Source organism: Drosophila yakuba, chromosome 2L (assembly GCF_016746365.2).
Source record: "Drosophila yakuba strain Tai18E2 chromosome 2L, Prin_Dyak_Tai18E2_2.1, whole genome shotgun sequence".
NCBI classification, from domain to species: domain Eukaryota; kingdom Metazoa; phylum Arthropoda; class Insecta; order Diptera; family Drosophilidae; genus Drosophila; species Drosophila yakuba.
The window spans coordinates 4,548,224-4,568,546 of NC_052527.2; the positions used below are offsets into that span (position 1 = coordinate 4,548,224).

General features: G+C 45.7%; 10 protein-coding genes across 12 annotated transcripts in view; 4 read left to right on the top strand and 6 right to left on the bottom strand.

Annotated features, from left to right (window-relative positions):
• LOC6526820 (mucin-5AC) overlaps positions 1-5,959 on the bottom strand; it is a 37,269-nt gene extending 31,310 nt beyond the window's left edge. The window contains exons 1-2 of one of the 2 annotated variants that reach the window (XM_039371164.1): positions 5,891-5,959; positions 3,815-4,059 (exon numbers count right to left, since the gene is read on the bottom strand). The gene's annotated coding sequence lies outside the window, so the exon portion shown is untranslated. Of the gene's footprint in view, positions 1-3,814; positions 4,060-5,655 lie in introns of both variants that reach the window. The other variant, XM_015197765.2, reaches the window with a different exon arrangement.
• LOC26535712 lies at positions 2,452-2,939 on the top strand. The gene is made up of 3 exons (XM_015199169.2): positions 2,452-2,547; positions 2,607-2,756; positions 2,810-2,939. Exons 1-3 carry the CDS (start codon positions 2,520-2,522, stop codon positions 2,878-2,880), a joined length of 249 nt encoding a protein of 82 aa, XP_015054655.1. The 5' UTR covers positions 2,452-2,519; the 3' UTR covers positions 2,881-2,939.
• Positions 5,960-6,155: 196 nt separating the features above from the next.
• Positions 6,156-6,836, bottom strand: LOC26534489 (C-type lectin 37Da). The gene is made up of 2 exons (XM_015199026.3): positions 6,738-6,836; positions 6,156-6,672 (listed from the first exon to the last, which is right to left on the bottom strand). The coding sequence occupies exons 1-2, from the start codon at positions 6,808-6,810 to the stop codon at positions 6,227-6,229; spliced, it is 519 nt and encodes a 172-aa protein (XP_015054512.1). The 5' UTR covers positions 6,811-6,836; the 3' UTR covers positions 6,156-6,226.
• A 298-nt stretch (positions 6,837-7,134) lies between these two features.
• On the top strand, positions 7,135-7,744 carry LOC6526823 (protein FAM32A-like). Its single transcript, XM_002087888.4, has one exon. It carries the CDS (start codon positions 7,225-7,227, stop codon positions 7,579-7,581), a length of 357 nt encoding a protein of 118 aa, XP_002087924.1. The 5' UTR covers positions 7,135-7,224; the 3' UTR covers positions 7,582-7,744.
• Positions 7,596-9,397, bottom strand: LOC6526824. The gene is made up of 2 exons (XM_002087889.3): positions 9,187-9,397; positions 7,596-9,128 (listed from the first exon to the last, which is right to left on the bottom strand). Exons 1-2 carry the CDS (start codon positions 9,328-9,330, stop codon positions 7,797-7,799), a joined length of 1,476 nt encoding a protein of 491 aa, XP_002087925.1. The 5' UTR covers positions 9,331-9,397; the 3' UTR covers positions 7,596-7,796.
• A 38-nt stretch (positions 9,398-9,435) lies between these two features.
• LOC6526825 (elongator complex protein 3) lies at positions 9,436-11,486 on the top strand. The gene is made up of 4 exons (XM_002087890.3): positions 9,436-9,557; positions 9,612-9,853; positions 9,910-10,775; positions 10,832-11,486. Exons 1-4 carry the CDS (start codon positions 9,536-9,538, stop codon positions 11,364-11,366), a joined length of 1,665 nt encoding a protein of 554 aa, XP_002087926.1. The 5' UTR covers positions 9,436-9,535; the 3' UTR covers positions 11,367-11,486.
• LOC6526826 (solute carrier family 17 member 9) lies at positions 11,391-13,434 on the bottom strand. 2 transcript variants are annotated; one of them, XM_002087891.4, is made up of 3 exons: positions 13,078-13,427; positions 12,624-13,011; positions 11,391-12,569 (listed from the first exon to the last, which is right to left on the bottom strand). In XM_002087891.4, exons 1-3 carry the CDS (start codon positions 13,143-13,145, stop codon positions 11,706-11,708), a joined length of 1,320 nt encoding a protein of 439 aa, XP_002087927.1. In that variant the 5' UTR covers positions 13,146-13,427; the 3' UTR covers positions 11,391-11,705. The 2 variants fall into 2 exon arrangements, with proteins under 2 accessions (XP_002087927.1, XP_039227101.1); XM_039371167.2 differs by lacking the exon at positions 12,624-13,011 and having other exon boundaries at positions 13,078-13,434.
• Positions 13,435-13,649: 215 nt separating this feature from the next.
• LOC26534881 (zinc finger protein 134) lies at positions 13,650-15,322 on the top strand. The gene is made up of 2 exons (XM_015199074.3): positions 13,650-13,761; positions 13,816-15,322. The coding sequence occupies exon 2, from the start codon at positions 13,820-13,822 to the stop codon at positions 14,996-14,998; it is 1,179 nt and encodes a 392-aa protein (XP_015054560.1). The 5' UTR covers positions 13,650-13,761; positions 13,816-13,819; the 3' UTR covers positions 14,999-15,322.
• LOC6526827 (PHD finger protein 14) lies at positions 15,202-18,858 on the bottom strand. The gene is made up of 2 exons (XM_002087892.3): positions 16,595-18,858; positions 15,202-16,185 (listed from the first exon to the last, which is right to left on the bottom strand). Exons 1-2 carry the CDS (start codon positions 18,768-18,770, stop codon positions 15,332-15,334), a joined length of 3,030 nt encoding a protein of 1,009 aa, XP_002087928.1. The 5' UTR covers positions 18,771-18,858; the 3' UTR covers positions 15,202-15,331.
• A 178-nt stretch (positions 18,859-19,036) lies between these two features.
• Positions 19,037-20,306, bottom strand: LOC6526828 (tRNA selenocysteine 1-associated protein 1). Its single transcript, XM_002087893.4, has 2 exons — positions 20,164-20,306; positions 19,037-20,102 (listed from the first exon to the last, which is right to left on the bottom strand). The coding sequence occupies exons 1-2, from the start codon at positions 20,197-20,199 to the stop codon at positions 19,122-19,124; spliced, it is 1,017 nt and encodes a 338-aa protein (XP_002087929.1). The 5' UTR covers positions 20,200-20,306; the 3' UTR covers positions 19,037-19,121.
• Positions 20,307-20,323: the final 17 nt, after the last annotated feature.

A 20,323-nucleotide genomic window follows, 5' to 3' on the forward strand; every position in this document is an offset into this window, starting at 1 on the left:
TCCGGATGCGGTCTTTCCATGGCCTTCCGTGGCCTTCAATTGCTCGATGGCTTCCCGGGGGATTGGAAATGGAATTGGATTGGGAATGGGAATGGGAATGGGACGGAAAGAGCCGGAAAGATAAGGGGGCAGAGTGGAGAAATTGAAACCACAGCAACAACACTAATTGACATTTGAATGCGACTGTGGGGCAGATTAAGCCCCGGCTGCATTGCGGGTCAAATGTGACGACCTCGACAGTTGCTCCCAATTCACAGCCATCTCGGTTTAAGGCCAATTGCCCCCCCTTACCCCGAATCCTCGACCACCATCAAAAGGCCAGCATTTTTACACAGCCGTGTAATTTTCCACAGCCTGCGAATGCAATCAAAGTCGCATCTCAATTATGTGATCGATTGCCGCTGAACAGTTGTTGTTCGCTGGCAACTGTTTAATTATTCAATTCGATTTACAAGCATCAAATCAACATTTAGTGACAGAGATGCGCAGTAACAGATTATGGTTTTGGAATTAAATCGCTGAATAATTCAATCGATACAATGGGAAAATGGCACACATGGTTCACAGGTGTTAAGATTTCCAGTAATTATTTTATACATTTTTCTTTATGAATATACTATTATACTATTTATTTTAGCACTGAGTATAGTAAGTGAGTCAGTTTGTCATATCTAATACGCAAATCAGGGCGATAAGAGGTGCTTTAGCTAATCCGCCACACAGAAATTAATTCGGTGGCCGTGTTAAGCGCATTTAACTGGAACTAATTTGCACAGGTGTATGTATTGACAGCGGAATTAATTTCAACTTACACGCATACCATTTGCGAGTTTTACATTAAAATTAGAGCTGGCTAATCAAATGCCAGAAATGCCTTCGATTGTGTAGGAATTTCCACAAGTAATGTGCGGATGTGTGTGGCCATTAACCCAAATTCGAGTGGAAAATCCGACCGAAAAACACGCCACAAAAGTTCCGATTCTGCAAGGACTAAACTGGGCAAAGAAGTCGGGCTTTCTTTGTTTGCCCAACCGAAACTTGACCATGGGGCCGCAAAAGTTTCGAGAAATGTTGGAGAAATTTTCACAGTACGGGGACCGCAGCTGGTTTTTAGTCGCATGCGAGAAACGCCAGCCTCAGCATAAAAAGTGAATATTACACTTTTATTTTTTTGCCCACTTTTTGTGGCGCATTTTGGGTAGAGGGCCAAGTTAAAGCCTTGTGAAAACACATGTACATACAGCATTTATAAATTGGCAGGGAATGGTGACCTCTCCGTGTGTGCGAAAGGTGAAGGTTGGCTTGGGTGTGGAAGTGGATGTGGATGTAGATCTGGATGTTGGCCAGGCTACAAATGTGTACATAAACGGAAACTGAAATAAAAGTCGGCGCAAAAGAGAAAAATTTCGGGGGGGAGTAGTCGACGGCTCAAAAACTGAAATTCAACCGCCGCACGGCATATAAAATGTAAAAGGTGCAAAGGAGCAGCTGAAATATGCAAACGCACAAGCACTCGCACCTTTTTACAATCCATATATCCACATCCACGTGGGCTGGAAAATCTTAAGCTCCTCAAATGGCGAACTACAGCCAAACCTTATTTATTCATTACGTTTCACGCGCTGTCTTTGGCTGCCTTAAAAAAGGGAAAAAAGTTATTGAATTCCTGGCTTAATTTAAAGCTTTTCTAAAATTATTTAAATATTTATACAAATTCACAATTTTCTTTGTTTAACCACTGATAATCTACGAGAATATATGTATTAAAGCCACAAAATATACAACGTTCCATTTGAATGCCAATCAATTTTAGTACAAAATTTACATTTAATGCCATAAATCAGACTATTCCCGGAATATAACTTGCTTCTATTTCTGCCATCAAAACAGTTGTCATATTGTCACGGATCTGCGCCATAAAATAGTATTATTTGCACAAATTTATACATTTTTATCGGTTTACCATCTCACTTTCACTGGTTGCAAATAGTGAGAATTATATTTCGCTCATTTTATTTTTTGCACAGAATGAAGCTGTGGTTCCCAAAAATATTCTCTGAAATTGAATTTTTTCCCCTTCAATGCTCGGTTTTTTTGTGTGCCCGAGAGGAGTGTATCCTTGTTGTTTTCTTCTTGTTTTGTTACTCGAATGAGTTCGAGTGTGTATGCAAAATAAATTATGAGAGTAAGGCACTGCGGACTGTTGCTCTTGTTTTACGAGCTGTTGGCAAAGATGGTTGCCATAAAAATGTTCCAGAGGTCGGGTGAATTTTATTTGCCATGATTTGTAGTAGTAACCTAATGTAATGTTTGCCATGAATTATGAAGGAGACATTTTCTGACCCATCTGCTTTCTTGTTACTCAAGGGCTAGCAATTGGAAAACGTGTATTGTTACAGAAAGTAATAGTTAATTTAATTTCATGCTTGAATGCGTTGTATATTCTCCTTTTTGTAAATTAGTAATGCCGATTCTACAGCCATATCTCAGTCGACTTACACACCTTGCCTGTTTTACAAATGAAGCTACTCTGGCTAATGTTACTGGGTAAAATATAAACAGCACACATACTATTTATTGCCTAAAAATATTGCTATAAATAAAAGGTGTTGTTGCCGGGCAACATTGTGATAAGATCTGTCCCATCAAAGATAACTTTGGATGTGTCAAAAAGGACAAAAAATGCTTTTACACCATTCGCAATCCATGTATTTTGAAGGCCATAAACTGCAATCGGAAGGCGAAAAACTTATCTGGTAAATATCGAACGTGATTGCTAACTATAAGTGACCTAAGCTTTTTGTTTCAGTCCTGAAGCCCATTTCTCGCAGCAAGTGCTCTGAAACGCAAGTTCCAGTTTGCGACAATATCGACACATGATGTTTTGGCATTAATGTATAAATACATTAACAGACACAATAAATATTCTTTTTGTCTTATTTCACTATTAATAATGGTAATTAAGGTGTGGAGTGGATAGGATATAGAAAGAATGTTACGTATACGCCACGTTTTCCCTTCGCTCAGCGCACAAAAGTCGGCAACACCATGGCCATTAGCCAGTAACTAGTTTAGCTGTAATAGCCGGTCACTGTTGTCTAATTATAACAAACTGTTTCTATTACACGCCCATTATGCCACGCCCAGTCTGCAGAGTATCTATATCTAGGGGGGTGTTTGGGGGGTTAGCTATGTCAATCTCAGCCAGAGAAGTCGTTTATCCACGTATGTAGTAGAAAATCCGACGTGACACAAATCGAAAAGTTTATTGACATTTTCCGCTGCTTGGATGTGTATGGCTTGCCTTCGTCAGCGCTTTGAGCGGTTTTTCTTTTTGCCCAATGGAAATATTTGTATTGTAAGGTGAGAATTATTTAAATATAAACCAAAATAACATCGGTATACCTCAAATGCAAATATCGATCATTTAAGACAAATGTGTATAAATTTAGCAACAGAATCTGAATTAGTTTTTGTTAACCGAACCGATTTGATTATTATCGTTTCTCGCCTCATTGTAAACATAAAAATTATAATCATAAAAAAACGATGCGTTGACTGGCAAATTGATTTAGGTGCTTTTTTGCGCTCCGCAGGCAAATCAAACTATTTATCTCTGGGCCAAAAAAAAACAAATTAATTGAATAAATTGTCGATGTGGGTGTTAAACATTCAAACTTTAATTATGTGCTATTTTTGCTGGCCTCGCCTCTAGCTCTTTATGCGACTTCATGGCTTATTTGGGTTAGAGCTCAGTTAGGGAATAATCGATTGAGCGAGGAAAATGACGAAAAAAGCGAATGTTTGCACTCACCTTCAGAGTAGGCCACCAACTAGAATCTGCTGCGCCAAGGATTCAGAATGAGGATGAGCGAGGGGCCGCGCCGAGGAGAACAGCCAAGAACAACCACAATGGCCAAGTAGATGGATGCCCGGGCTACTTGGATGTTTGGATGCGCGGATGCTGCAGGATGTTTGGATGGTTTATTCTTGTCCAAGGTAACGCAGACACACGCGTGCTCCGGCAAGGCAAACACAAACAGAAACGGTATCAACTCACTGAAAACGACCACGAAATGTTGCAATGTTTTACTTTCCGCTGTTGTTACGAAAATTCACGCATCAGCAGAAGGCAATCTTCTTGGGCTTTGTTTCGCTTGCCCTCTCTCTTTTAATTAGGCCAAACTAACTGGCATTATCTGCATTCGTAACGATTATGGCCAGCATTGTTCCACCAATATTAATGTAAATCTCGGGCCAGCTGGCATAATGGCCACCATGCGAATAAATATTATCTCAATGCCAGATTGCGTATACGCCGCGTCGGCGCAATGCCAATCGCACGATTTTCGCTAATGGCATTTCAATACGAACAGCGGGAAAAACGGCTGGCTGACCACAGTGAAGCCTTTGCATGAATAATGCATGCTTTTTTATTACACCGCCCAAACACAGACATCATGTGTGCGCTGAATAATAGAAAAGCTGGCGCTTAATAATGCACCGCATTGGAAAAGGCAGCGTGGGCGGTTGTGTGCCAGGATCTGTTTTGCATAAAGGTCATCCAGTATACGACAAACTTCAACTTCATGTGCAACAGTAATGAAAAAGTTGGTGACTTTTCCGCCACCCGTTGCCCTCTTCTTCGCCATTTAACTTCGGACATTCAAAAAGAGATTTGAACAAACTGGACAAACTCTGGAACAACATGTGCTGGCCAAAAGTTGTGCATTTCAAATTTAACCATGTTCTCGGTGACCTCAAACATGAGTATATGTAGAGAGTTTCTTATTTTAATAATGAATAGTTAGTCTAAAGGTTTCTAGTTAAATTTATTAACAAATTAATCTGAACTGCAGATAATATATTTTTTGAAATAAGTAATTCGATTCTTTTATTAATTAATTTTCTCAATGATCGAAATTCAGATCAGAAATCTACTTGGAAGTTATTTTTAACTTGATGCGAACTCAACATCCTTTCATGACATTGAAATGGCTCTTTGTGGCAACTGTTGTTATTGACGGAACGTGTATTACAGGACCTTCCACAAAGGAGGCTCGAAGAGCGAGAGAGCGACGGAAATGCAAAAGCGAGACAGGTGTCAATTGTGTTGTGTTACCTGTTACATGCCTTTGGCTACCACTGCATGTGTGTGTGTAGTTTTGAAGAGGGTGTGCGGAAGGAGACGCAGCCTCCTTGGCAGACTTAACCCTTAGGATTGTCCGATTTGGAGGCTAACGGGAATCGTAAATCGTATGCAAATACCCTGGTATTGTCGCGTTTGACGGCGACTGTCGCATAAAACTAAGTGACAAAGAAGGACATTAAAGTTTGTGGGCCAAAAGAACCTGGTAGACACACACACACACCATGAAAATGTTGATGATGATGATGATATTTTCTGATATTGTTCATTACATTGTTGTGCTTTTACGACTATTATCCTTGAGTGAAGAACTGGCTACAGGATGCTAACACGGGCACACGCACACACACACACACACTCACACGCTCATGCAGGCACCCACACTCTCACACGCACACGCATGTGCGAAAGGAGCGAGCTTTTACGGCACCTTTTGCCTAAACCGTTAGTTTCCGCCAGCAAAAAGAGAGTGAAAGAGCGAAGTTCGGATTGAGCAGAATTTTCACCTTCGCACTTTTAACTTTATTTTTTTATTTAACTTTCAAACTTTTATATATCAAATGCATTTGTTATGATTATATTTAATAGATTTTCCTTTGTGTGTAGGGGCACAAAACACGACATTGGCTCACACCGGTCACTTTGAAACCACTCATTCGAAAACACTTCGCTGCTGGAATTTCTCGCAGTGTTTTGGCCTGGGCCGATTATGAATATGTTTTTCAATTTTTAAATATTTACAGTCGCGCCTCCAGCGAACACAGCACACACGGTATGTTGTTCCGTCGCCCGTTGGATTAGAACTGAACCTGAATGCCAGCGAAATGCTAACAAGTTCATTCGCGAGCACGGCCACAATTTCCACCGAGCTTTTCCTCGGCGTGGGTGGCGCAAGAGAGTCGAAAGAGAGAGTCACACGGCTTAAGAGAAAGACCATACAACGTGGCATTCAAATAGGAACACCAAATATCTTACGCATAATAGCGAAAAATAAAAAATGTATAAATAGTAACTCAAATTATAATTCAATATTTGCACTTCAAGTTGACAATATTTTTTCTTATATAACTTGACTATTCAATGACCATGGCTGCAATGTTCTTCGCTATGTATTTCGCAAATATAACCAATTTTTGAGTTGCAATCTAAATCATTCATTCCAGGTTTATCTTTAATCCTATTTCCCAGTTCATCGCAATGCTCCTTTTTATCTTTGTTATTTGGTTCTCCCGAGTACCACAATTGCGATGATAAAGGCTGTCCATTGGAAAACCAAACATGTTTTCCTTGCTCTGACAAATCCGTTCCCGAGGTCCAATAGCGGTCGAAAATGTTATTTTGCGTAAGGTATTTGGATACCAGTCGCAGCTCGTCTTCAGTTTCAAGCGTTATTAATTCAGCTTGTAGTCGTCGACAAGATTCGTAGGCATCAAACCAATTTTTCTGAAGGTTTCGTTCAATAAAATAGTAACCGCCTCCAATCTTTACAAATGGGGCGAGAATTTTGTGATGCAAGTCATAAGCTTTTGTTTTAATAATTAAAATTTAGCCTTCATTAAATTAGTTTATAACTTCAACAAAATCTTACCAGCAACATTTTCACAAAGCGAAAACAATAGTGTTACTAAAAAGGAAGTTGATCCAGTCAGTTTAACAATCATTTTGATAATGAAAAGCAAAACCTGTGTTAACCAAGATACGCTATTTACGCTAATCGCAATTACCATAGCTTATACCGTTTAGATTTAAGATTTGTGTAAGTTTGATAGCTGCTTGAAAATATTATTATTTAGCATTATATATGTATTAACATTTTTAAGAGGAGTCAATGTCCTGTTCCTTTGTCTTAATTTAATCTTGGTTAGGTTGAGGAAACACCACGATTTACAATAAAAAAATAACGTATTCTTTAAGATTGTAAAATGTATTCGATAATATGTCATCGATATATCGAAAATCGAAATATATGATAAGATAACAACAACAACCTTGTGTTGGTGTAAACAAAAACAACGAAAACCTAAACAGATCGGATTCATTTCAGACCATTTCCAGATAGAAAAACCATTAAAGACATGTCCGACGAGTACGCCTGTGTAGCCAAGGGCAAGCTTAAGCTAAAGAACGATTCGGATCTCAAGAAAAAGAAGAAGAAGCACAAGGGCAAGGACAAGGAAAAGGAGCTGCAAAAGGCGCTCGTGGAGCAGCATTTAGCGGAAGCGGGCGCCACATCCTCCTCCACTACCAGCGGTTACGAACGCAAGCTCACCAAGGCCGAGCTGGCCAGTAAGAAGCAGCAGGAGAAGATGCGCAACAAGCGAATCATGGACAAGGCACAAACCACCCACAAGGAGCGCGTGGAAAAGTTCAACGAGCACCTGGACACGCTAACCGAGCACTTTGACATCCCCAAGGTGTCCTGGACGAAGTGAGGGGACGGCACTCGTAACTTAAAGCATACATTTATTATAAGGTTAAGTAATTTCGACTACGTTTCAACCTGGGGCGCAGGAAAAGTGAGAGGAGAGGCCAAAATAAACAATCCAGATGGCACAACTAAGCTAAATACACAGACATATGTAGTTACAACGTAAAGAGGGGTAGTTTCCAACTTTCAGTCCATTGTCCTTGGAGGGCTTATGATCTTTCAGCGCGTTGCAATTAGCTCATACATGGCGTACTTCCATGTCCACGAGCGCACCAGTTGCTCAAACCGCTCGCGCTCGTGCTCATAGATATATCCAAGTTCCGGCTCCATGCAGACCTCAGTATACGGATCGGTTAGCAGGCTCTGCACCGAAAGCAATACTTTAGCCACGTTCAACGCCAGAGACCAGTTGTGCTGCTGGAAGATGTCGATGCCCACGTCCCCATGCCGCGACACATTTGGATGCAGGATTTTGGTGAGAAATCGAACCGTGGGCGGCGTCATCGGATATCGTTCCGGAAAGTAGATAAACAGGAAGAACTTGCCGCCTTCGTAGGGACTCCCTGGTGGCCCCAGGATTGTCGCCTGCCAGTAGTTGTTTTGTCGATCCAGCGGTATGGCCGATATGCCCTCAGATTCGTAGCTGTTCAGCAGATTGGCTTCACCGCGCAGGAAGTTGTCGCGCATTACGTTGCCTGGCTCCCGCTCGCCCAGCTGTGGATCTGCTTCATGTGCGTCCTGGCCCCGTCCGCCCATCTCAATTAGGCAAGTGCGACAGAAGCAGGAAGACATCAGCGCCCCGTACAGCCGGTACCAGTTGGGATTGTCCGCCAAACTGTCGAACAGCGGCCAGCGCTGCTTGATATACGCCTTCCACATGCTCTGGGCCGTGTTTTTCCCAATAATGTCGTGCCATTGCTTGCAAACTTCACTAGCCATCCACAGCGACATATCGTCCAGATAGGCGAATATCTTCAGCATAACCTCGACGGGTATTATGTTGACAATGTTTCTGCTGCTGCCACTTGCGCCACTTCCGCTGGCGCCATTGTATTCATGCACTCGCGCCCTTCCATCAGCCAGCTCATGCATATAATGTGGCAGAGCCAAGGGACCCGTGGCCCGCGGACGCTTTATGGGCAGCAGGAAGGGATTGATGGCCCTCTCGTGCTCAAAGTCGCGCTCCGGAGACTCACGTCGTGGTGCGGCAGCTTCCGGCACCGGCTGGGGCAGATCTATAACTGGTTGGGCTGGTTGTTGATCCTGTGGCTCCATTGGTGGCTGCGGATTTGGATGCGGTTGGACAGCTGCCGGTTGGGGGTCCTCTAGATCCTCAAAGCCCATGATGTCTACATCGTTTTCGGTCTCCTCGTCCTCCTGCTTGTCCTTGAACGGTGGCTCGTCGTTCCCAGAATCCTCGTCGTCGGAGAGCTCTGTGAGCAGCTCCTCCGCCCGCTGTGCGTTGTATAGGAAGGCGTGGCAGGCGCCGCACAACGGCTCCCCAAAGTTGGGCCCATAGTAGCCGTTGCACACCCAGCAGGTGTTACTATTCTGCGAATTGGAAAGGCTATTAATCGGTCCGCAAGAAACTAGCTTGTTGTATACACACCGAAAAAGAGAAGGTCGGCTCTACCAGCTGGTGGTGGTCCTGGTCCGGATCGTCCGGGTCGTCCATCTCGTCGCCACTGCTAGTCAGTTCCTTCAGCAACTGCTCCTGGTCCTTTTGCTGCTGCGCTGGCACGCAGCTAGTCATTTTATCCAGAACACCCGAGAAACTGGTGCTAAAACAAATAAATAATCGACAACCGATAGACCATTTGAAAGTGTTACCAAGCGGTGTTAGCTTCAAAAACTTGCAAACTGTGTTGTGGTTATCGAGCTATTGGTCGGTCGATAACCGAATCAAAACAACTGCTGGTAACGTCACACGTGCAATTTATGTGAAATTCTTCAGCAAAATGAAGGCGAAAAAGAAGTTGGGTAGGTATCGACGCTACAAAAGCAAACGCCCATTAACCCGGTTTATTATTTCAGGCGTGGGATTGAGCCGCCAGGAACGGCAGGTGCTCGTCATTGGGGAGATCATTCAGGAGCTGCTGAAGGCGCACGAAGACAAAAAGGATGTAAACCTTAACCGGATGAAGTCATTGGTATCCTCAAAATATGGATTGGACAGTTCTCCGCGCCTGGTGGACATCATTGCAGCCGTGCCGCAGGACGCAAAAAAGATCCTGCTTCCCAAGCTGAGGGCCAAGCCCATTCGCACAGCAAGTGGCGTAAGTCGCACCTGATTCCACAAGGCGAACTATTCATAATCATCATTTTAATACAGATCGCCGTGGTTGCCGTCATGTGCAAGCCACATCGGTGTCCGCATATCAACATGACCGGTAATATATGCGTCTATTGTCCCGGTGGACCGGACAGCGATTTCGAGTACTCGACCCAGTCGTACACAGGCTATGAGCCGACCTCGATGAGAGCAATCCGGTCGCGGTACGATCCCTTTCTGCAGACCCGACACCGCGTTGAACAACTGAAGCAACTGGGCCACAGCGTGGACAAGGTGGAGTTCATCGTAATGGGCGGTACGTTTATGTGCCTGCCGGAGGAGTACCGCGACTACTTCATCCGCAACCTGCACGACGCCCTCTCCGGTCACAGCAGCGCCAATGTGGCGGAGGCCGTGCGCTACTCGGAGAAGTCACGCACCAAGTGCATTGGCATCACCATAGAAACAAGGCCGGATTACTGCCTCAAGCGTCACATATCGGATATGCTTAGCTATGGTTGCACCCGGTTGGAAATCGGTGTGCAATCAGTTTACGAAGACGTGGCCAGGGATACGAACCGAGGGCACACAGTGCGAGCGGTATGCGAGAGCTTCCAGCTGGGCAAGGATGCTGGCTACAAGATCGTGACGCACATGATGCCTGATCTTCCCAATGTGGATTTCGAACGCGACATCGAGCAGTTCATCGAGTACTTTGAGAACCCTGCCTTCCGCTCTGATGGCCTAAAGATTTATCCCACACTCGTAATCCGCGGCACAGGTCTTTATGAGTTGTGGAAAACCGGGCGGTATAAGTCATATCCGCCATCCATGCTTGTAGACCTGGTGGCCAAGATTTTGGCCCTTGTGCCACCATGGACGAGAGTGTACCGCGTACAGCGCGACATTCCCATGCCGCTTGTTAGGTGACTTGACTGATATTAAGTGTTTTGAGTGTACCTAATATATTTTTTCTTTTCAGTTCCGGCGTGGAACACGGAAATCTCCGAGAACTGGCGCTGGCCCGCATGAAGGATCTTGGAACCACTTGTCGCGATGTTAGAACCCGCGAAGTTGGCATTCAGGAAATCCACAACAAGGTGCGGCCCTACGAAATTGAGCTAATTCGTCGGGACTATGTGGCCAATGGCGGCTGGGAAACATTCCTCTCATACGAAGATCCTGAGCAGGACATCCTCGTCGGACTTCTTCGGCTGCGAAAATGTTCACCGGATACCTTCCGCCCTGAATTGAAAGGCAAATGCTCAATTGTCAGGGAACTGCACGTATATGGCTCAGTCGTGCCGGTTAATGCTCGGGATCCCACCAAGTTTCAGCACCAGGGCTTCGGTATGTTGCTGATGGAGGAGGCAGAGCGAATATCCCGAGAGGAGCACGGTAGCACAAAGTTGGCGGTCATATCGGGAGTGGGCACCAGGAACTACTACCGCAAAATGGGATACGAACTGGACGGACCCTACATGTCAAAGAGCATAGAGGAAAATAACTTAATCTAGCGTTAAATAACTGTCCTGATGTAGTATGTTGATGAATTAAACGTTTGTATTTTATCACGCTAGGAGCAGGAAGATTTCTCTACTTAAAACTACTCTCTTAAATATATACATTAAAATATAGAATGAATCGATTTATTGGCTAAAACTCACAGGGTCTCTTAAAGTATCAATGATACCAAAAATTTTTGGCTTTAACATCTCACAAGAAAACTTATTGATCGTCAAACTTAAACGTGTATACTAAATAATATTAGATGCATGAACATAAACCGATCCATTCCAATATACTCACACATAAATAAATAAGTTAATTTTGCTGAGGAAGAGTGCAAGAGAATGTTAAACGATGGCTTCCGCCGAACCAAAGACTATAAAAATTATCCAGCCAACCAAATTAATGCCAGCAGCAGCGCTAAATACCATCGGCCAGCTTTGTGTGAGCTCCAGAATGTGTCCAGCCAGGTAAACTCCGAGAAATCCAGGTATCGCGCCCACTGTGTTCATTAGACCAAAGACGCTGCCCGAATGCAGAGGTGCAAGGTCTTGGGGATTCACTGTAACTGCGTTGTTGTGGAAGCCCGTGCCGCCGATGATAATGGTCATGCAGATGAGAGCCGTATGAAAGTCCGAAGTCCGGCTCATCACAAACAGGGCCAGATTCTGAGCGGCGAAGCAGCAACTTTGGATGAGCTTCCGCACCGTCGTCGTTTGCCATTCGCGAGCCAGTAATCTGGTGGTCAAATACTTTGCGAATAGCGTGCACGGTGGCAAGGCAAGCCACGGGATCATGTTTACTACCCAACCCTTGGCGTGCGGAAAGCCGTCGTGGAAGTAGGTGGGAAGCCATGAGAGCAGCACGAAGAAGCAGTTCATCTCGCAGGCGTGGGTGAGCACACAGGCCCAGAAGGACAGCCGACTAAAGTAGCGCAACCAAGGCACGGCTGACGTCTCTGCCGGACTCTTATTCGCACACAGTCGGGATGGCGTCGCAATATTAATAATTCGATTCCGCTCACCGGCCATTGCATAGTAGCGCAGCACCAGCGCCCATGCAACGCCCATCAGTCCAATCACCCGGAATACATACGACCAGCCGAAGTAATCTAGCAGGAACGATCCCATGATCCCAGTCAAAAGAGTACCCAAAGCCGATCCTGCTGTGAGCAGTCCAAAGAAGCTGCTTCTCTCATTGGGGCACAAATTCTGCAATGTATTAAATTATAGTCTTTGCGTTAAATTATACAATGAGGTAAGCACCTGACTGGTCAGACTAATCATGCTGGGAAAGTGGACGCCCTGAAGAGCGCCGTTCAGGATTCGAATGGCAACAATGAAGGGAATTGCGTAGCTTTTGATGGAGCCCGCCGTCCAGATGATAGTGGGCATTAGGAATGTGATGAGCGACCAGCCAATGGCGGCAAACAGTATAACCCGCTGGCCTCCAAAGCGGTCGCTGAAGTAACCGCCCACAACCTGCGTAAGTGTGTAGCCCCAGAAAAAGGAGCTGAGCACAGTGCCCGAGTCGGTTTTGCTCCACTTTTGGGCGGACGCCACGGCCGGCACAAGAAGTGGCATAGTGGTGCGGGTGGAGTAAAGCATGCAGGTGCCCGTTATCAGGGTGATGAACCAGACGCGCTTTTCATGCCTGCAAGGATTCGACGGAGGAATTGTTTCTGGGGCGGATAAGTGAGATGTATGCTGTGAACCCCACCTGGTCCAAATGCTCTGCGTGTCCACCAGTTCCCCGCGCAGCAGCGAATATTTTAGCTTCTCGTCCATGGTCACAAACTGGGTCCGGAACTATTGCCACTGCTTCACGTCACATATCAACTCCAACTGCTGCGTCGCTTGCCGCTGTGGCATATTTTACTGGCCTTTGTTTACTTTCATTCACGTTGGTGAACTACGCACGCCAAATATCTGCGCCTGTTAAAAATTATATTTTTACGTGGCCGTTTTTCCAACAGCCGCTGGACTGGAGCATAGTGCGGCTTGGTCGACTTGGCGATAGACTTCGTTTCAGAGCATATTATCTTTTTAACAATATTGTGACGTAGATTAAATATATATGATTTTGTAGTTAGAGGCAAATTGATATGTAAATTAATCAGAAAAGTTTGTACTCCTTTTAAACTGACTATTGATTACATATTTATTGCAATAAATTAAGTTAAGTATTGTGTTAATGTTCTCTACTAATCCCGGTGTAGAGCAATCGAAACAGTGTGCCCGTACATTCATTTCGTTGTTTATATTATGTCGATAAGCCCTGAATCGATTAGCATTCGATAGCACAACATGTAATTTTGCTCCTAACAGCACATTTAACGCAATGTTAACGCCGATAAAGTAAACAAACAATCTATCTGCAACATAGAAATCAGCAAACAAAATCGTATGAATAATAATATATTTAATATTTTCCATTACTCTGATTACTGGTTTTCAGGAATATGAAGGAAAAATGCAGAGTTTGCTGGCTGAAACACCAAAACATGGTCAACATTTTTAAGCAAACTGTGGAGTTTGAGATTACCCTGGCCGAAATGATTTCGCAGTCCACAGGCTATCCAGTTCAAAAGGGAGACCCCTTTTCCGAGTTTATTTGCCTAATTTGCCTTAAGGATACGCAAAATGCGTACAGATCTCGACCAACTTACGATCCGGACCATGAGCTCACCTGCCAAGTAAAGAAGGAAATGATAGATGATTCACTACAGGAAGCTGATTATAATGACTCTCAAGGATCACAATATGGAGAGGAAACGGAGCAATTCGCTTGCCTAGTGAAAAACGAGCCCTTAGAAGAAGACTTTTTAGATAATGACATCTCTGTAACAGCACCTTACCAAATAGGGGAACAAAATGAAGATTTAAGTTGCGAAAAAATCAAAAAGGTTAAAAAAAAGGTAAAAGGTTCAGCGAAAAAGGCACTACCTCTTAGTTGTCTTCATTGTTCTGAGACCTTTCGGAGCAAATATTTTCTAGATCTGCACAAACAAGTTCACATGAAGGAACCGAAATACTCATGTATTCACTGTCCCAAGACTTTTGCAACTTTATACCAACATAAGAGTCACATGGTGACCCACACTGGAGAACGAACACACAAATGTCCGCAATGTCTCAAATCATTTATCGGTAGTTCAAATCTGCAAACACACCTCCGCATTCACACTGGCGAGCGACCATTTAAATGCCTCAAATGCCCAAAGACTTTCATACAGAAAACGCATCTTGTTAATCACAATCGCACCCACACTGGCGAACGTCCCTTTAGTTGCCCAAAGTGTCTAAAGACCTTTAGACAACCAGCTAATCTCCAAGCGCACCTGAAGGGTCAATGTGAGAGTTTAATTTCCCGCGTCAAATCCCGAAAAGAGAAATCACTTTTTAAGTGCGTCCACTGCTCCTCGTCGTTCAAAGACCAAAATGATCTGCTAGATCACATTCACATCCACAACGCTTTATTTGAGGAAGAAGTCTGTAAGATGTCTAACAATGAAAATGATCAGCTTAATGATATAAAAGTGGATATTTTTAAAGATGATGAGCAAGACAATTCGAATTTAGAGGCAAACATGAAGGTCTGTCCGAATGAACACCTTAAGACTTTTGAATATTATAGGTAATGTTCTTATTTTATAATAAATTATTAGTTAGTTGAGATCAACAGAAATGTTAAATTCATTTTGTCGTCTCATCTTATATGGAGTCGGAAAACTCTGTTAGCCGCACTAAATATATTTGATAATTACCACAAGTTATCGGCAATTTAAAATTTCTTTGTTTCTTAAAGTGTTTTTATTAATTACAATTTATTATTACAATTTGGTCAATAATTTATTTATAATATGCATGTATCTTTTACTTATTCTATGTTGTGTATTCAATTTTAGTTTTGTAAATATCGCACGGACCTTATGATATTATGGTAAAAAATCTATGTAAAATCATGTGTGCTTTCATTTCTTGGGCAGTGCATCCTCGTCCGTGGGATCGCAGTCAGCACAGTGCCAAGAGTAGCCGCGAATCTTGGGCGACTTCTTGAGCGGCGGATCGAGGCAGGCGAAGTGGTAGTGCCGGTGGCACTCGTCGCAGGTCACCACCTGGTTGGTCTTGCCCGTCTGGGTGCACACGCAGCAGCTGATTTCCACATTGGGCTTGGCGTTGGACACTCGGGGCCGACCCACACGGGGCTTTCGGGGACTTGCCTTTCGTGGACTGACCTTTCGTTTTGGCGATGGAGTGGCGGTGACGGAAGCGGTGGCTGGAGCCTCCTTGGGCTCTCGAACTTTCTGCGGGGACGCTGCCGGCAGCACGATGGGGGCCAAGGCCTGCTCCGCTCCCTGAACGCTATCCTCGACCGTTTCAACTGAGGTGGGGCGCGAGGCTTCATCCACGGAGCGCACCGCGTTGGCCGGCACGTAAAAGTATTGTGATTCGGGCGCATCCTCGCCAGGTAGGCGCAGAGCTTTAAATATAATCTTAATGGTGCTGCCAGAGGTGTTGCCCACAGTATCAAAGTGGGAGGAGGACTCGTCAAGGTGGGCGCGCTTTTTCCGCTTCCGTTTGTGCTCCTTGCCGATGGATTTCTCTGTGTCCGACGACAGGTTGTGTTTGTTTTTGTGCTTATCCTTACGCTTGCCCTTGCGCGATAATTTTCCACTAGAATCGTCTATGGAGTCCTCGCAGCCAGATAGATTTACTGCGCTGGTATTGGGCGTGGGCAGAGCAGAAGGTGCCGCAGGAGTAGCCGACGAAGCAGCAACAGGAGCAGGCACAGGCGCAGTTGTGGGAGTGACATTGTCGGCAGGAACTGGTGGAAGAAGATCCGTGACATTAGTTTTATGATTTATTTATCTTAAACATTCCTGAAGGTACGCATGATAATTTCATTTTTAGTTAACAAAAAATAATTTTTTGGATTAAATACCAATTTGTTATAATACAACAAAAGTAAACAAAGGTCAATGGCTGAGATCCTTTCAATATACACTTTTTTGTACAGGCCAAAGAGATACAATTGTTTTAAAAGAAAATAATTTGTTCACAAACCAAACATTATTTTTGTAACAATCAAGCGAATCACTCCATAACTCACGAATACATTTTTCCAAAATACATTTAACTAAAGAACATATATACTAAACCAAAAAAATCAAATCAGAAATTATATTCTAAAAAAGTATTGTCAAGCAAAGTCAAATCCTTCACAACAAACTCACCATTAGTTGGTGTTTTACATGGGGATTGGAGTTTTGGCCGTTTCGGCGACTTAGTCAGATCCTCAATATATTCCGGAGCCGGAGCTGGCTGGGATTTGTTGAGCGCTCGCTTGGTGGGTGACTCCTTGGGCACATTAGCCACGGCCACTGGAATATCGTCCAGCGAATATCGATCCACATAAACCAGATGGCCTTCCTTATTGAAGCGAGTGCGTGATTTTCTTGGGCCCGATGAGATCTCCGTGACGGCATCAGAACCTTCCGACTTGTCGCAGCATTCGGAGCACTGCCAGCCATATTGCTTGGATTTCTTTGGGGGTCGAGTGAGCGGCGGATTCAGGCAGCCCAGGTGGTAGTGCAGATTGCAAGTGTCACATTTGACCAACAGATGCTGATCCTTGCTCCTTTTGCAGATGCCACAGGACACAGAAGGGGCTGCCTCCACGGTTGCCGAGGAATTGCTGTGTTTGCCTTGTTTGGCTTGAGTACTGAGCATTCGTGAAGAGTCCATTTTACTCCCCGGTGGGCCCAGGTGACCCAACGGAAAGCCCACACCCATTTTCAGAGCAGCTGCCGTGGGCACCGATATGGGTCGCTGGGGGGGAGTTGGCGTACTGGTCTTGGGTGGCGCCTCTGGCAATGGATGAGCTATGAGATCCACGCTGGGTAGATTCAAGTTGGGTGCAATTTGCGCCAAAGACGTGTGCAGAGATTTAATACTCGTTAGCAGGGATTCCTTAGTGGCCTTAACCGCCTTGCGCTCCTCCAACGCGGTGTCGTATTGAGCCCTCAGCACGTCTTGATCCTTGGACAAGATGGCGTTGTGCGCAATGAGCTCCCTTTGCTGCTGACGGAAGTCATCCATGCGAACAATGCGATCCATGTAGTAAGCGGTGAACTCAACGCTGAATGCCGGCGCAATGTGCCACTTCTTTCGAATATCCGTCAATGCATTGATGTGCGCTTCGCGCTGCTCCAGATGTTGCACGTCCACTGACATAATCTCCGCCTTGGCCAACAGGCGACGACAGGCTGAGGCCGAGGTAGTGAGTAGGCGCGACATTTTCTGGGTTGGCACCCATGGTGTGGGCTTAAGCTCCTTGTGCCGGGCATACTTGTGCTGAATTTTGAGCAGCTTTCGCTGTATGCGTGCTTGGGCTGGATTTGGGTGTGGCGCAGGTCCCTCTTGTTCGCCAGCTGTTGCCTCTTTTTCTCTTGCCCGTTGCATCATATTGAGGCGCAGAGTGTGATAGTTTCGTCTTCGCTTCTTGATCATCTCCTTCTCAGAGTGCACCTTGCAGTGGGCGTAGAACGGATCAGCGGCATCGTCCTCATGGTGCGCCTCGATAAGAAAGCCGGCCACTTGCGCGCAAGTAACATGGAAATAAGTCTTGCACATGCCTGCATCACAGCCAATGCAAACGCCCACGCGAGCATATAGCGCGTTTTCGCAAAGGGAACAAACCTTGGCGCCCCACTTGCTGTACTGCATTTCGAAGAGAGTCACCGAGGACAGCTGCTCCACTTCGCCAAAGGCCACGCCGGGCACATACAGAGCGCAGATGAGATGAACCCACTTGCCCACGTCGGTCTCCTTGTAGATGCCGCCTTTATTGGGACAAAGCTCGCAGTCCGGTTCCGAGACCCCAGCACGACAGGCCTCGCAGAACCACGGTTCCGTCGAGCAGGTGGAGTTGGTACTGGATATGCTCACGTTATCGCTGACCCCATAGCATCCTTCGTGGACAGAGACGCCGCAGGAGTCGCACTCCACGATCTCGTTGACATCGTCGCTGCGTTCGCCCAGGCAGACGCAGCACATCCGCTTGGCCGGCGCACTGGACAGCTGGAGAGGCGGACGAGGGACTGGTGCGGCCGGAGAAGATGTTCCACCGTGGTCCACTCCGTTGATCCCGTTCTCCAGCGGCGATGGCTCCGTTTCCGCCAACAGCTGCCGGAGCTGCAGCGTCGAGTCCTCGCTCTCCGCATCCGAATCTGATTCAGAGTCGGAGCCCCCACTGGCGTCGCTGCTGCTCCCGTCGCCATCGCTCTCGTCCTTCGATCCGTCCGAGCAGTTGTCGATGTCCGGCAGGAAATCGCTGTCCGAGGAACTCTCGCCCAGGTCAAAGTCTAGCAAGGCCTGCGTGGTAATCTTCGGCTGGCGCGCTCGCTTCATGATTTACCGGTTATTTATCCGTAATCCGCAATTTTCTGTACAATACCCGAAAGTCTCGGGCCGAGACGGAAACTATCGACAGTCGATAGGCCAGCATAGAGATGGCATGTGCAGAATGGTATTCCATCTTTGTATCGATAAATAATGTATATCCGTTTCTAATGGATATTATTTTGAAAAATTTTGGACAATTATTATTAATAAAGAATATTATTATAATCAGGAGCTTTAAAGGTGAACGCTTGCTCAAAATCACAAACTAAATATAAACGGTAGAATTATAGTTTTTGTATTTTCCGCTAATAACTAAGCTGTAATTATAAAAAGCTATACATATAGTAGATAATCATCCTAAAAGACCTCCAGCTGTTCAATGGGCAGCCACTTGGAGCTCTCCAGAGCATCATACAGACGGCGGTCGGCGTCGATGGACTCGCGATTCATCTTCTCCACATCCAGGACGAACTTGTGTTCCACCAGCCCGTACTCATCCTCAGCTCCGTTGGCGGCGGAAGCAGTCTGCTGCTGCTGCTGCTCGTACTGGGCGCTGCGTTGTGCGCTCCAAGCCTCGGCGTGCTGGGCCAGAGTCTGTGGATTGGAGTGCGACTGTGACATGGCCTGCTGGTAGTAAGCAGCCGCATCTGTGATTGAGGCACCGGCCTGCTCGTAGTAACCCTGCCAGGCCTGGTATCCCTGCCAATAGGTGCTGGTGGGGTCATAGTACTGCGAGTAGTCGGTACCACTTCCTGCAGTCGCACCGCTTCCAGATCCACTATAGCCATAGTTGGTGCTTCCCTCGCCCAAGGCATTACCCAACTCGGACTTGGGCTTGGGCACAGCATTGCAGATCTTAATGGGCTTGGTGCCCAGTCCGATATACCCGTTCATGTCGTACAGCGCTGACTTTTGCTCATCCTCGATGCCGAACCGCACAAAGCCGTAGCCCTTTGAGAAGCCCAAGCTATCCAGGATCACCTTGGCGGTTTTGATCGATGTGAACTTGCTGGAGAACACCTTGTAAAGCTGGTAGTCGTCCACGTCCGAGCTGAGGTCGCCCACCCAGACGCTGAACTCGCGCTCATTTCCGGGCAGCTTGTACGAGTTGCTGGCCGAGTTGAGCCGGAATCGCACGATGGGATTGGTGCCCGGAATGGGCTTTCCGTTCAGCTTGTGCATCGCGTCCAGCGCATGGTCATCGGATATGAAGTTGACGAAGCAGTAGCCGGCTGGTTCGCCGGTATACTTGTTCCGCATCAGGCGCACCGTGGTGGGATCCTCACCCATCTTCCGGAAAGCGGCGATTATGAAGTTCTCCGTCATGTAGGACTCCAGCTGAAACGGCCATGCGGGCATTGAGGATCGTATTACTGGTAGCATGCGCATAGTTACTTACGCTTCCCATCCACAGTTGACAATGTACGGACGCCATATTTGTTCAAACTTGTGTTTAATTGAATATTTTCCAGAGACAAATGGTGTTTACCAAACACAGTTAGCGATGGTAAATGAATCAACTGGCTGTCAAGCAGTTATCGGTAATAATCGATATAGGC